This window comes from Ictalurus furcatus, chromosome 8 (genome assembly GCF_023375685.1).
Source record: "Ictalurus furcatus strain D&B chromosome 8, Billie_1.0, whole genome shotgun sequence".
Classification (NCBI taxonomy): Eukaryota; Metazoa; Chordata; class Actinopteri; order Siluriformes; family Ictaluridae; genus Ictalurus; species Ictalurus furcatus.
Window position 1 is genome coordinate 3,693,436 of NC_071262.1, and position 14,580 is coordinate 3,708,015.

At 44.2% G+C, this 14,580-nt stretch overlaps 1 protein-coding gene and 1 long non-coding RNA gene across 4 annotated transcripts in view; one reads left to right on the forward strand and one right to left on the reverse strand.

The window, feature by feature from the left end:
- The window catches only part of atrx (ATRX chromatin remodeler), a 53,310-nt gene that overhangs the window by 17,992 nt on the left and 20,738 nt on the right, over window positions 1-14,580 (reverse strand). For both annotated transcript variants that reach the window (XM_053630326.1, XM_053630328.1), the window contains 8 exons: window positions 13,929-14,023; window positions 13,691-13,830; window positions 13,009-13,159; window positions 12,819-12,919; window positions 11,664-11,772; window positions 9,636-9,813; window positions 9,021-9,212; window positions 1,006-1,155 (listed from right to left, as the gene is read on the reverse strand). In XM_053630326.1, coding sequence (XP_053486301.1) covers window positions 1,006-1,155; window positions 9,021-9,212; window positions 9,636-9,813; window positions 11,664-11,772; window positions 12,819-12,919; window positions 13,009-13,159; window positions 13,691-13,830; window positions 13,929-14,023 — 1,116 coding nt within the window. The remainder of the gene's footprint in view (window positions 1-1,005; window positions 1,156-9,020; window positions 9,213-9,635; window positions 9,814-11,663; window positions 11,773-12,818; window positions 12,920-13,008; window positions 13,160-13,690; window positions 13,831-13,928; window positions 14,024-14,580) is intronic.
- On the forward strand, window positions 1,149-12,510 carry LOC128611082 (uncharacterized). Of its 2 annotated transcripts, XR_008386494.1 has the most exons (4): window positions 1,149-7,487; window positions 8,603-9,856; window positions 10,295-10,874; window positions 11,603-12,510. It is a non-coding gene; the product is annotated as an uncharacterized LOC128611082 (long non-coding RNA). The 2 variants fall into 2 exon arrangements; XR_008386495.1 differs by lacking the exon at window positions 11,603-12,510 and having other exon boundaries at window positions 10,295-10,985.

The window sequence follows — 14,580 nt, forward strand, 5'->3', positions numbered from 1 at the left end:
AAAGGTTCATCATCTTTCCTAAATTCAACTAACTGCTTATCGCTGAGCAGTTATGCATTACTGTAGAAACTCGACTCACCCCATTCCTACACTTCTCCATCTCTCTCTCTTTTTTTCCCCCCCCTCTTCTGTAAAGTATTTCTCTATCTAAGATCAAGCAGAGATATTTATAGACCAGTACATTCCTTTTTTTGACTGGTTTACTAACACGTGCTGTATCCAGAGCCATTAAGTAAGGGTGCTGCAAACAAGATCCAGAAGCTGTATCCGAAGAACTTCACTTGCACACGACCATCATTCACGACCTCTGGTGAACGACCTCTGTGACCACTTTTGGAAACGGTTCCTAATGGAAAATTTGACATTACGCTGCCATTTCATGTAGTTGGCTGGGAAGACAATAAATATAGATGATAAATATCGGGATCAAAAACCCCGGGGGGGAAGGGGGGGGGGATTGGGGGGTGGAGGAGAGGCTGTGGGTGAAGTTTCAACAACTCAGAGAGAGACATCTTAATGTAGGCTACGTGGTAAGCCAAGACCATTATTAGGTCATCCAACCATCCATCCATTCATTTTCTGTACAGCTGATCCTACAGAGGATAACTCTGGGCACGAGGCGGGGTCACCCTGGATGAGATGCCAACCCGTCGCAGGTCACGATCACACACACGCTCCCACGAAACGAACAATTTGTAAACGCCAAATCAGCCTACAACGCATGTTTTTGGACTGGGGAAGGAAACCGGAAGTACCTGGAGAGACACTGAGACAGAGAGAGACTCAGACAGAGAGAGACTGAGAGAGACTCTGATACAGAGAGAGACTCTGAGACAGAGAGAGACACTGAGACAGAGAGAGACACTGAGACAGAGAGAGACTCTGAGACAGAGAGACAAAGACAGAGAGAGACTGAGAGTAAGAGTCAGAGAGACACAGAAACTCTGAGACTGAGAGACACAGAGAGACTCTGAGAGAGAGAGAGAGAGAGAGAGAGAGACTTACCTTTTTCTCTGCCTCATACTCGGCCCAAGCGGCCTTACGTTCCTCCTCACTCAAAGCCTCCTCCTCTTTGTGGTCCAGCAGAGAATCATGCTCGTGGTAACCCACAATCTGATCCTTGAAGTTTTGAAGTAGCTCAGCGAGAATTGGGTCCTGAGTGGGGAAAAAAAGGGTGGAGTGGGGAGGACAGGTGAGCACTCCTGCGAAACACACACACACAACCCTTAAGCATTTAGGTGAACGTGATCCTTCAGGCAAGACGGACTTCCCGTGATTACTGCTGTTTCTGTTCCCAGTTTGTGACATCTGTTAATCAGGGACAAACAAACCCTTGTGGCCCCATAATCAACCAGAAGAAAAAAAAAAAAAAAGACTTACTTTTTATGTTGGTTTATTTAAAGTAATCAAAAACTTTTAATCAGAAGACAGGAAAAACATCCTAATCCAATCACAAATTACACGTCGCAATTTAGCAGCTGGGTTGCAGCACGGATTTCCAAAGCTGCACCGACCAGCAGTCCAACGCTCATACGTGGCCGTGCTTTAAAAACCGATTGAGGCGCATTTTTTTTTCCCCCTTTTCTTTAAAGCGATGCAGGTTTCCATGACAACACTGTTATGTCAAAACAACACCTGAGTAAAACCGAATTCTCGGCCAGCCGTTTCACGCGAACGTGGTTTAAGTTACTCTCCGACGCAAACGCTCGCTTTCCTTCGTCTTGCCTTCGCATTAAAGTGGACCCTTCCTATTTGGCAAACTTCGACACGTCGGCTGAGAGATGAACATTTTCACTCGTGGTGATTGAAAACGCATGATGCAAAGAGCTCAAATAAACAACAGGTAACAAGGCATCCAAGTAGAATTAGATCGTTACTGAGAAGGTACTCGAGGGACAAAAATCAAATCAAATAAATAAATAAATAAATAAATAAATAAATAATCAGAACAGATCAAGGTCTATTTATGGAAAAACAAAACCTAAAGATATCTGGGCTCAGACAGGTAAAAATAACACTGCCATGTTTTCCGCATTACGCCACAGCAAAGTAATGGACTGCAGAGCTACAGATCCCTCCACATCAAGTCGTTTGGCTAAGTGGACTCGATGGCTGGAAAATAAAAACATGTGGTAAAAGCAAAGTACAATCAGTGAAGGTCCAGCCCATCCCCTCCACAGCCAGAAATCATGGCTGCACATTCAGTCAAGCCTGAGTTACTAATTAAAACATGGCAGAATACTGAACCCCCTCCTCCACTGCACTATCAAAGCTCTAAAAACCTCTCCAAGCAACATCACCCAGGTTTCACAAAAAACACAGAAAACTAATCCTGAAGGTGCGTTTACATTACTCAACACGCACGGTAAAGGAAGATTTTGCCGTGAAAAAAAAAAGGGGGGGGGAGGGGGGTGTTCCCAGCAAAGAAGGTAATTTGATGATTAAGCTGTTGCTTACATCTCCGCTGAACATATTTCAAACACTGCCTGCTCTACGCTGTAGCCCAGAGGCAGAGCAGGAGCCTGGGTTTAACTGAACACTCTTCATTGCTGAGCTGGTAAATGGGTCAACAGAGCTGAGGGGGTCGAATGACAGTGGCGCTCTGTCTGGGGAGAGCTCACGATGCTGGGATTCCTGATTAATCACTGAGCTGGAGCTTCCCGGGTGGTCCTGGCGGTCTCGTCAACCTGCCCAACATGTGCATCTCGAGCAGAGCCACTAATGACCGTAAATGCTGGCTGAACCATGGGCTATTCCTTTGTATAAAGACGGCTTAAGAGAACGCTATCGTTTTACCTCCAAGTTTAAAAAAAAAGTAAGGGGGGTGGGGTGGGTAAAAAGCTTAAAACGAAAACGAAAGAAAGCCACCTTATTTTTTTTTTTTTTTCGGAGAGGGGGTGAAAGAGGTCGCACATGAACTCCAAAAGCAGGGAAAGAAAACTGGAACATTGCCTTGGATCATGGTACTGAGTCGAGGATGGTCAAAGAGGTGAATCCCAGGCTTTGGATGATGGTACCGAGTCGAGGAAGCGAACCTGGGCTTTGGATCATGGTATTGAGTCGAGGAAGCGAACCTGGGCTTTGGATCATGGTATTGAGTCAAAGAGGTGAATCCCGGTCTTTGGATCATAGTATTGAGTCGAGGAAGCGAACCTGGGCTTTGGATCATGGTACCGAGTCGAGGAATCGAACCCGGGCTTTGGATCATGTTATTGAGTCGAGGAAGCAAACCCGGGCTTTGGATCATGGTACCGAGTCAAGGAAGCGAACCCGGGCTTTGGATCATGGTATTGAGTCGAAGAGGTGAATCCCGGTCTTTGGATCATAGTATTGAGTCGAGGAAGCGAACCTGGGCTTTGGATCATGGTACCGAGTCGAGGAATCGAACCTGGGCTTTGGATCATGGTATTGAGTCGAGGAAGCGAACCCGGGCTTTGGATCATGGTACAGAGTCGAGGAGGTGAATCCCGGGCTTTGGATCAGGGTACTGAGTCGAGGCCGATCGAGGAGGTGAATCCCGGGCCAGTGTCTGAACAGTACGCTCTTTGAATCAGCGCAACATTCCTCAGAAGTTTGCAAGCGGTTCCAACACTGAAGCTTCCTGTGCTGGTTCGAGATGCCAAAAGGCATTAGTGGCAACCTGTTCAATGTAGAGTACATGCTCATTCGTTCAAAACGTGGAGATCATACAAACCTTTCAAGAACGAAGGTGCAATCAACACCAAGTGATTCGGCCTCACTATGAAGAGTCGTACACGCTCCGTTAAGAACGTAAACGAACGTAAACACGGTATTTGAAACGAACGGATAATGGGTTTGTTTTCCCAAACTGATGCAAAATAATAGGCATACTATTGGGGTGTGAATAATTACCGCTCGAGCAGGATTTAACAAAACAGTCCCACGGACAAACTCTAGCTGAGACCCATGATGAACTCGAGTGATGTAGCTGAGGTCGAGGAACTGTCGAGAGCCAGAATTCAGACCATGCTGACAATGGTGGCAGTGGGGGTCTCCAAAAAAAACCCACCAACAACAACAAAAAACCCCACACCACTCATCAATTCAGATACAAATATGAATATCTTGAGCAGATACAAACAGTGGCATTGTGGTATACTCCTAAACCTTAGCCATTCTTTATTTCAACTGATCTCTTTCCTTTTAGACAGACTTATCGAACAAAGGCGGCCTGAATGACCCTTGTAAAAGGTGTGTGATGAGCAACATCTGTAGCACCATCTGAACCAGTGCTACAAGAAAAGAAAAAAAAGAAAGAAAAAAAAAAACTGGCTAGTTTTTCCCCCCATAAGCTTTTGTGTTCATTCAGGGAATTTGTTTAAAAAGTTCTGGCAAACAAGACCACGAAAAACTTGTAATCCAAAAAATCCCAAATAAATCTTGATGGTGTTTTAAAAGAAACGCAAAAGCATCAAAGTTCAAAGTACCAGGACTATTTTATCCCCAGTGTTTATAACTCAAGTATACTGCTTTATATTTACTTCAAATAAAGTACTCCTCTTTTTTCAATTTTTGCCCAATTTCTGGACCCCTGAGGGGGTTTTTTTTTTTTTTAACCATCTAATTATTCGCACATGTTTCCGATCTCTCACAAGACACTATAAATGTCATTTGCTCTTCAGAAAGGTGGAGTATTGAGAAGTATGCTTGAACACAATCGCCATGCATTGTAGTACTTTAACGCAGAAGAATCAGTTGTACCCTGGGTTCACAGTTGGTACTAAAATAAATGATCTCTCCAGGAAATATAACCTGTTTAATAAGAACTCAAGCAGCACTACAAAATGACTGCATCCCAGACGGACACAGCAGGGGATTGAGTATATTATGCCAAAAAAATAAGACAAAAAGAAAAATTACGGTAGCCCTTAACCTTTTTTTAAGTTTAAACTTGTTTCACCTTCATGTTGGTCTATTTTCACTTTGGTTAAAAGTTTCCTATATTACCCAAGACGCCGTCGTTCAAATACCTGCTGGTAGTGCTGCCAGTGAGATTAGACATCATTTCATCGCTTTAGGCAGAGTGAGATGCGGCAGCGCTTTAGCAGTTTCTCTCCCACCTCCTCATCTGTACTCTCTGCTCGCATGGATAAGGCTTCACCTTTTATGCCGATACAAGTCAACGCTCAACGTGAATATACAGTTGCAATCAAAATGATTCGACCCCCATTGCAAATCAGGTTTATATAAATACCCAAACCGGCTAGGGGTAGAAGATGTTAAATACCTGGACGGGGCAGAAAAAGGAAGCTATCAAGGATTTAGTGAGCACAGTAAGGCGCGTAATAAACGCAGAAGGTTTCCATGCCAGAACTCCAAGACGTACACCACTACTGACTCAAAAGCACAAGAAAAGTCGGCTCAAAATCATATAAATAAGCCACAGAAGTTTTGGGATTCTGTTCTGTGGAGCGATTAAACGAAACTGGAACTTTTCGGCACGATGGATCAGCGGTACGTCTGGAGGAAGAAGAATGAAGAAAGAACACTCTGTCCACAGTCGAGCATGGTGGTGGCTCGGTGATGCTCCGGGGCTGCTTTGCATCCTCTGGCACTGGAAACCTGCAGCGTCTGGAAGGCGAGATGGATTCATTGAAGGATCAGGAAATCCTAGAAGAAAACATCACGCCGTCTGTGAGGAAGCTGCAGCTTGGGCGTCATCAGACCTTCCAACAGGACAATGATCCCAAGCATACCTCAAATTCCACCAAGGATTGGTTGCAGAAGAAGTTCTGGAAGATTCTACAGGGCCGTCACAGTCACCTGACTTGAACCCCATAGAAAATCTCTGGTGGGATTTGAAGAAGGCGGTTGCAGCACGCAAACCCAAGAATATTACTGAACTGGAGGCCATTGCTCATGAGGAATGGGAGAAGATTCTTCAGGAACACTGCCAGAAGCTCTGCATCTCGTTTGCAGCAGGTCATAACAGCAAAAGGGTGTCTACTAAGTACTAAAGATGCCTGCCATGACGGGGTTGAATCGTTTTGAGACTGGAGAAGTCATTATAAGTTGCATTTTCAGTTGATTTTGGGGAAACCACTTGGAGCATTCGTTGTGTTGAACTATTTCAACTGCTTGTTTGATTTGTTCATCGTAAACAGCTGAAAGTCTGTACATTTTAACAATAAACCGGATTTGAATAATTTGATTGCAACTGTATCTTACAGCCGAACTGAATTCTGAAACTTTCAGTGGAAAACGGTGACTGAGGAAAAAGAAGCTCTTGCTTTTTTGTTGAGAGACGAAACATGAACGTAACTGAGCTAACAATATCAACCAAAAGCTTCTGAAGAGACCTCCAAGAGGTTTAACAGAACTATGCAACAAAAGCAATAAAAAAAAAAATCTCTATGTATGGCTCTACTGATATGCAAGATCCCTCCGTGAAGACGGATTTCAGCAGACACTGCTTTTGACCTGCAGGTGCACGAACCACAGTGAGCAAGGGCTCCGGGGCAGGAGTTTTTTTTTTTTGGTGGAATGTAATGGCTTGAGATATTTGTAATACCTGACCGTAGCCAGTCAAAACAGCTGCACACAAATTATACACATAACCTTACTGCCCTATTATAAACAGTCTCCCACAAGCTGAGCACTTCACATCTGGCATGACGCCTGATGTCCTCCTTCTATCACAGCAGCCTCAACCAGTCTTTCAAACCTTATTCAATGGCTGATGTCCAGCAGTCAAAGGCATTCGTTTTCTATGCCAACATCTAGAGTGGCGATGAAGTGAGAAACTCTAACAAGCACCATGCGTCACACTTCTTATGCCTTTTTTATCCCCGGTAAGGACTAAAACGTAAAAACGTCAGTGTGGGGGTTGGTGGAGCTCGGTTAAGAAACATCTGGGGAGGCTTATTAAGACTGGTTCCTGCAGCTAATTATCCTCAGTTGAAATCTGGTCCTTTGCTCCGTGAGGCCCAGTCAGCGGGGAACTAAGAACAGTAGCAAATTACTACGTTCCCACCAATGAACCACTGGGAAGACAGGCCAAGTCAGGCCCCACCCTACACCGTCAGTTGGCTCAGCCCTGGAGCCCAGGTACATAAAAGAGCTGCAGTAAGGCCTGAGGCTGCTCCAGACCCCAAGCTGGGTGGCTCTCGTGTCTGGGCCATGGTGCTCTTCTTTGTCATTACGGTGGAAATCTGCAAGCTTCCTTTGTCTCCAATTAGTTTCTCTGAAGAGTGTAAGGGCATCCTGAATGGGTGTTTCGAATAATGACCATTCATCAGGAGGAAAAAAAAAAAATAAAAGAAGAAGAAGAAAAAGGGGGAAGCAAAGTTTACGGTGCTCCTTTGAAAACTTCAGAGACAAAGCGGTGAATCAGCTTTAAACAGATGGCCTTCATGATGGTAGGCTTGTTTGGGTGAGGGGAAGGGAGGTCAGAGCTGCTGCAAGCCACATTCAGAGGCAGGAAGGCTGACTGAGCAGGATGTGTGTGCTACAAGGAGGGGGTGCGGGTGAGATTTCCCAGAAATACCTAGGGCAGAGAGGTGGGGTGGTAAGCCGCTATTGCTAAATCATACAAAAGTTTGTATTTGAAGGAAGGAGGTGTAAGGAATAGCGCAATACCAAACATTCATACATGTCCATCGACCTGTGACACATTTCTAGATCTGTACATCTAAATTAAATACTGAAAGTGCTGAATGAAGAATAGAAACACTGGCCTAAAGGTATACTTTACAGGGTCATGTAAAAACAAAGTACAAGTCTGCCAAGTTTAAAAATATTTCCTCTGTTCCATAAACTTGGCTGTGGCATAGTGAGAAATAGAGATAGGACTAAAGGCTTTGAGGGATGACTGACTCATCTTCATACCATTACAGCCAGCAGATTCCATCCATAACAGCTGACTTGTTGCATTCTGGTGCACATATGGCCAAATGTAGTCATCTCTAAGGAGCTTGTTTCAAAAACAAAACCAGAAATATTAAAGGAATTTTACGCCAAGCAACATTTAACAAATCTGAGATGCCATTGTAGGCAATGGAAAAAAAACAAACAGTGTGCAATGTTTTGTATACATATACATACTTCCCCCCCCCCCCCCCCCCCCCCCCCATTTAACTGTGGTGAATAGATTGTTCGTCAATACATGGTAGGTTGAGAGAATTTATCCATCATCGCTCCACAACAAACCAACAAAATCATACTGGTGAGAAAAGCCAGGGCCGAAAAACGACGACGAAATGATATAACTACCAGCAGAAAAGGGTTTATTTCATTTCATCGCTCGCGTTACTAATGCACTTAATGTCAATGGGAACATAACGTGCCTGAAAAAGGTCAAAGAATAAAACTGCGGAGCGCCCAAAACGATGAATTCAGCTGAACTCTTTAGCGCGGTGGTGTCAGTGGGGGTCTACTTTGATACTTGGATAAACTGTCTGTGGTAAATAACACTAAACAGACAAATATCTGTGCAGCTGTGTGCATTTGGACACATTTCGATGGACCTGCACTGGATTTCTTTATCTCCAATTAGTCTCCACCGGCATCAGTTCTGCAATATAAACGCTTTCTGGTAAATACGTGTAAACAGAGGCATCTCTCTCTCTCCCTCTCTCTGCAGCTGCTCGTCGTTGTGTGCGGCTGGACGCACTAGCTAAGCCCAATGGATTCTTGTAAACACTGCAGGGGCTCTTTCCTGTGACAGCACACCTGTGCCAAAGTGCTAGCAAAAAAAAAACGAAAGAATGAAAGAAAGAAAGAAACGATCGGGACAAAGCTAAAACATCTCACCCCTCCCATTTACCACCACCCCTTGAAGCGCAATAAATGCTTTGGAGCCAAGCCGCATGAGTAAACAGAGTTTATCACCCCCTGTAAAGTTCAAAGGCAGCATGGTACCCACAAAACAGGTTTTGGAGCATTAAACTTGCGGGGACTTGATAATAAGAAAAAGATACATGTTCAAACGATTGCAGGCGCTCGGCGTTCTGTAGCATCCTATGTGCAATATGGGAATTGCAGTAAACTTGCCCCCTTACCTTGGGTAACATGGGTGTGGACCTCTTGCTTTTCTTTTCCGACGGGTCATCCAGCTGGTCTGGCTCGAAACTGTAGAGTTCAGTCAGTTCGTTCATGGTGAAGTGGCGCTCAATCTGCTGTTGGTCCACCACACGGAATGATAGGGACTGTTTGGTCACCTGCCTGTCGTAAATCTTATCCTCCATGGTTCCCTGTTGTAAAACAGACTAACGGCATTAAGAGGCGATTGTACTTTGATTCTAGACGGTTCAGGGCTCTGATAGTGCTTTGGAAGCAAAGCACTACCTACACTCTTCCGCATATAATCAGCTCACAGACATTCATAACTGGCTAGCGTCGTGGCGATTGACCAGGGATAGAGCGCGTGTATGTATTCCTCCAACTCGGACTGCACGACCAATTCATCTGCCTTGGCTCCCAGCCATGGACGTCTGTGGCACCACTGCGATTTGACCTAATGATCTCCAAATGCTTTGTTGTTGCTCCACATTCATTTTTTTTTTTAATGTACGTCGTATTAAAGCGGGAGCGCGAGAACGCGCCGGTAATACAGTTCGCACGTCACGAAGAGCCTGAGAACAAACAAACAAATAAATAACCCACGCATTCCCTACCTGAGCCAAAAACCTGTAGACGTACACGGTTTTCAGTTGGCCGAAGCGGTACACCCTGAAAATACTCTGAATGTCATAGGACGGATTCCACGAGGCATCGAAGATGATGACCCGGTTTGCTGCCACTAGGTTGATCCCTAGAGAACCAGCTCTTGTCGAGATGAGAAAAAGACGACCCCTGAAGGGAGAAAGAAGGGAAAAAAAAAGAAAGAAATAAAAAGGTATATATATATATATATATATATATATATATATATATATATATATATATATATATATATATACACACACACACACACACACACACACAGTTCATGGAAAGTGAGGATGGTAAGGTTAAAAAAAATTCCTTTAAAATGTTGTGAGTATCCCAGTTAAATGTATTTGCAGGAATACAGGTGCATCTCAAAAAAATGAATATCATGGAAAAGTTCATTCCCCCCTTAATTGAATTCAAAAAGTGGAACTTTTCATATATTTTCGATTCATTACACAAAGTGAAATATTTCAAGCTTTTTTGTTTGTTTTAATCATGGAAATCAAAAATCCAGTATCTCAAAATATTAGAATAAAGAATTTATAATACAGAAATGTCGACCTGATGAAAAGTGTGTTAATTTATGCGCTGATACTCGGTCTGGGTTTTAATCCTTTTGCAGGGATTACTGCATCAGTGTGGTGTGGCATGGAGGCGATCAGCCTGTGGCACTGCTGAGGTGTTCTGGAAGCCCAGGTTGCTTTGATAGCGGACTTCAGCTCGTCTGTATTGTCGGGTCTGGCGTCTCTCGTAGGTTCTCTATGGGGTTCGGGTCAGGCGAGTCGGCTGGACAATCAAGCACAGTAATACCATGGTCGGTAAACCAGTTACTAATAGTTCTGGCACTGTGGGCAGGTGCCACGTCCTGCTGGAAAAGGAAATCAGCATCTCCATAAAGCTCGTCAGCAGATGGAAGCATGAAGTTCTCTAAAATCTCCTGGTAGACGCTGCATCGACTCTCGACTTGAGAAAACACACTGGACCGACACCAGCAGATGACATGGCAACCCAAATCATCACTGACTGTGGAAACTTCACACTGGACTTCAAGCAGCTTGGATTCTGTTCCTCTCCACTCGTCCTCCAGACTCTGGGACCTTGATTTCCAAATGAAATGCAACATTGACGTTCATCTTCCCCGTGATTGTGGTCGCGTGTACTGAACCAGACTGAGAGATTAAAGACTCAGGAAACCTTCGCAGGTGTTTTGAGTTAATTTGCTGATTAGAATCTTTTCAGGTTGACATTATTAATTCTTTATTTGAATATTTTGAGATACTGGATTTTTGATTTCCATGAGCTGTAAGCCGTTATCATCGAGATTAAAAAAAAAAAAAAAAAAGGGCTTGAAATATTTCATTTTACGTGTAATGAATCTAGAACATATGAAAGTTCCACTTTTTGAATTAACTTACGGGAAAAGAAGGAACTTTTCCTACGATATTCGAATTTTTTGAGATGCACCTGTATATTCTTGCTACAAGCTTTAGTTTAGTGGGCTGTTTTTCCTGTCTTCAACTTAGTTAATACAAAGTTCTAACTCTGGTATACTGGCACAGGAAAAACATTGTTTACTGTTAAAACCGTTTACTGTGCATCATAACGATTATGGAATACCACCGAAGAGAGTTCTTTAGACGGCTCTAGCTATCTAATACGTATCCATTTCTGCAAAGGAAACCCAGGGTTTTATACAGAACCTTGCACGGGTCAGACAGACAAAAGAACTAATTAAGAATATAAATTTTGGGTGCGTTAAGGTGGTAGCAGCTAATACGGAAATTGAACATCAGCCTTTTTAGTCCTGCAAATGTGTTATCCCAAGCTGCTCCACATGAACTGTGCTTGTAGTTAGGGTGGGTATGTATGTAAAACATGATGCATTTGAAGCCATGATTTATGATGCATTTGAAACCATTTCCCCTTGCAGATAAAGAGCAAAGGAGTTAGCTTTGTCTGAGGAGAGGATGAAAAAAAAAAAAAGGGTTTACCGAACGTTGCTGGTGTCATTGAATTCTTCAGCCCATTTCTTCCTAGTAATGGCATTGGTAGAACCATCCAGTCGGTAGTAGTCAATGTTTCTGAACCACTTGCCCTCACCTTCAAGAGAAAACAACATTAGAGCCACTCGGCGCCGACTCGCTTTGTACGAGCGCCTCACAAAACAACGACGACGGCGTGAGCGGCCAGTGCTCTGTGCTGCACGAGGTTTCTTTCTCACAGAGAACAAACAAGCTGATCCAGTCATAACAAAACCCAGTGTGGTAGAAGCAGCGTGATAATGCCTGATGAGCCAGCTGCGTTCAAGTAGACCTTAGGTAAAAGAATGCACACAGAAAGGTGGCTGAGTGGAGGGTACTCATGTTTGGCCTTTAATATTACTGCCTCCCTCCTGTGAGAGTGTTCATAACTAACATTACAGTATATGTTTCCAATTACTTCTCTGTGATCTTTTCATTACAAATTGTAAAGCCTTAAGCAAACAATTTCGGGGGGGGAGAGAGGAAAAAAAAAAAGTCAAGGTCTAATCATTTTCAAAACGAAAGCAAGAACAGCTGCTGAAGTTTAATTAAGAAAATGACCTTACGCCAGAGGCTTTTGGGTCCGAGTGTGTAGGATGCGTGTGAAATCGAGACCTTTTTAACTTGGATCCGTGTCAGATGTGCGCTAAAAGTCGAAGACGGGCTCCTAAACTCGACCACCGCGCTTTTAACTCGCTCGATAAACATAAGAACGCAGGTACGAGAGGTGATGTTTGATTGGCCCGGTGTTCTGGGTCAGAAAGGGACCAAACAAATCTAACCGTTAAACAAAACTACGCTCCGGATGTCTCGGCGTTCGTAACGTTCAGCTCGTCGCCAACAGACGCTCCGTTAAAAGAGACCGCTGGTTTAATCAACCTACCGTTTTATGGTGACCCGGGGTTCGAAAACCGGCATATTTTACATAATGTTCAGTGTGCTTAAACTTAAACATGCACGTATATAAAATACAATTAGCATATCCTATATACATGTATACACACACATCTAGCAGCTCCTCCATGCTTTAGTGGCAAAGAAACCAGGCAAGTAAAGAAGACACATCGTTGTTTGATATATTCACCCGTTCGAAGCGTTCGTGCAGGCTTTCATTGGTTCGCTTACCTTTGTAAGGAGAGGGTTTTCCTTCCTCTTTGGCCCTGCCTGCTAACTCCAGGAAATCCTCGATGAGGTCCAGTGAAATGAGGGACTGACTGAACACCAAACTGAGAACGACACAGTGCGTTCGCGTCATCAGAATGAACGACGTGGCACGAGCACTCGGCAGGAAACGACAAACGGAAGACAAACTTACACTTTATCTTCCACGTCTTCCGCCATTCGCAGAATTTCGAACAGCAGCACAATTTTTCCAGAGTGTTCCAGAACTTCGGCATCCGCTTCGGTCACAAATTCCTTGTACCAGTCGGGAGACGGGCTGCCGGGGCCGGAGTTGCTCGGACGAACTAATGAAACACACACACACACGTATATATATTGTAGATCAAGGCTAAGGAAATGTGTAACGCAATGGTCTAGTCAGAAATCCCATTTTGTTGCACGAACACACACACCACAAAAGGTGAACACATTTACATACTGGAAGAAAAAAATATATTTAGGGCTGGGCGATATATATCGACATCGTGATAAATGATTGCGCGATACACTTTTCTGAGATATCGTTGGTATGGTGATGTATTTTGTTTTGCAATTACATACTAAACACGGTACTGAACGGATGCCATTTATTTGACGTAGACAGTTCGTTAGATAAATTATATAATCGTGATGCGCGTCGTGTATCGTAGAAATGTCAAGTATCGTGATACGAGACGATATTTCGGTCATATCTCTCCAGCCCTAGAAAACATACAATTTGTCCTAAGCGTTACGATACATCCGCTGTCGCCGTTCAGTCACGCCAGATCACGCTTCGGTTCCAGACCTTTAGAATACAATCGAGAACGCAAATCTCAATCAAACCCAAAAGGTACCTTCTTCTACAGGCTCGGCTCTGTTCCTCCCCTCTGGGTTTCCTCCACGGGAGCTCGTGTTCCACTCCTTAATCACCTCCACGTCGTCGCTGTCGGACTTGTCCGAGCTCTCGCCTTTGCCTTTCCCCCGTTTCTTCTTCCTGCGTGTGTGCGGTTTTGCGGAAAAACGACACCGTAAATCAGCACGCTGAGGACTGAGAGGATAAAACTCGCAGCAAGACGAAACAGGATTTTTGACCTTTTGGGTTTCTCGTCTTCGGAAGTCAGGCTCATCGACGACTCCTCCGTTTCGGACGCGATGAACTCGTCCATGCTGTCCTCGTCGAAGTAGCCCTGTTGAGCGCGAATGACATCACGGATTATCTACGACGTCGGGACGATTTACGGACGGAGAATTCGCCGTGCGTCGAAGTGCGTAGTGCCTCCAAAAACACGTTCGTTTACAACGAACGATTAAACTGACCTGTGCGTTATACGGCTCGAACGTGCAGCCTTCCAGCAAATCAGAATCGAGTATTCAGACAGACCATGGTATAATGATTACTACGCCACAGAGCTGCTGAATTCTTGAATCCGGATGGTTAGAAAGGTGTTACGCACTAACATGGCTGATGCGCCATGGTCCGAAATGACGATATCATCGGTTATCGCGATTAATTTCAGGGACGACATGTCGTCCAATAAAATTAGTTATCGTGACAGGTGTGTGCGAACCCCGTCGTGTTTTATTCCCTGCTTATTATGTTTAGAAGACGTTTTTAACGGGCAGCTCAACAAAATGACTAAAACGTACAAACACAGGCAAGATCACAAACCATCGCGACACCGTACGTGTAGTATCCACACACAATACACACATTTTAGGTTCAGCTACTGTACACAGTTTGACT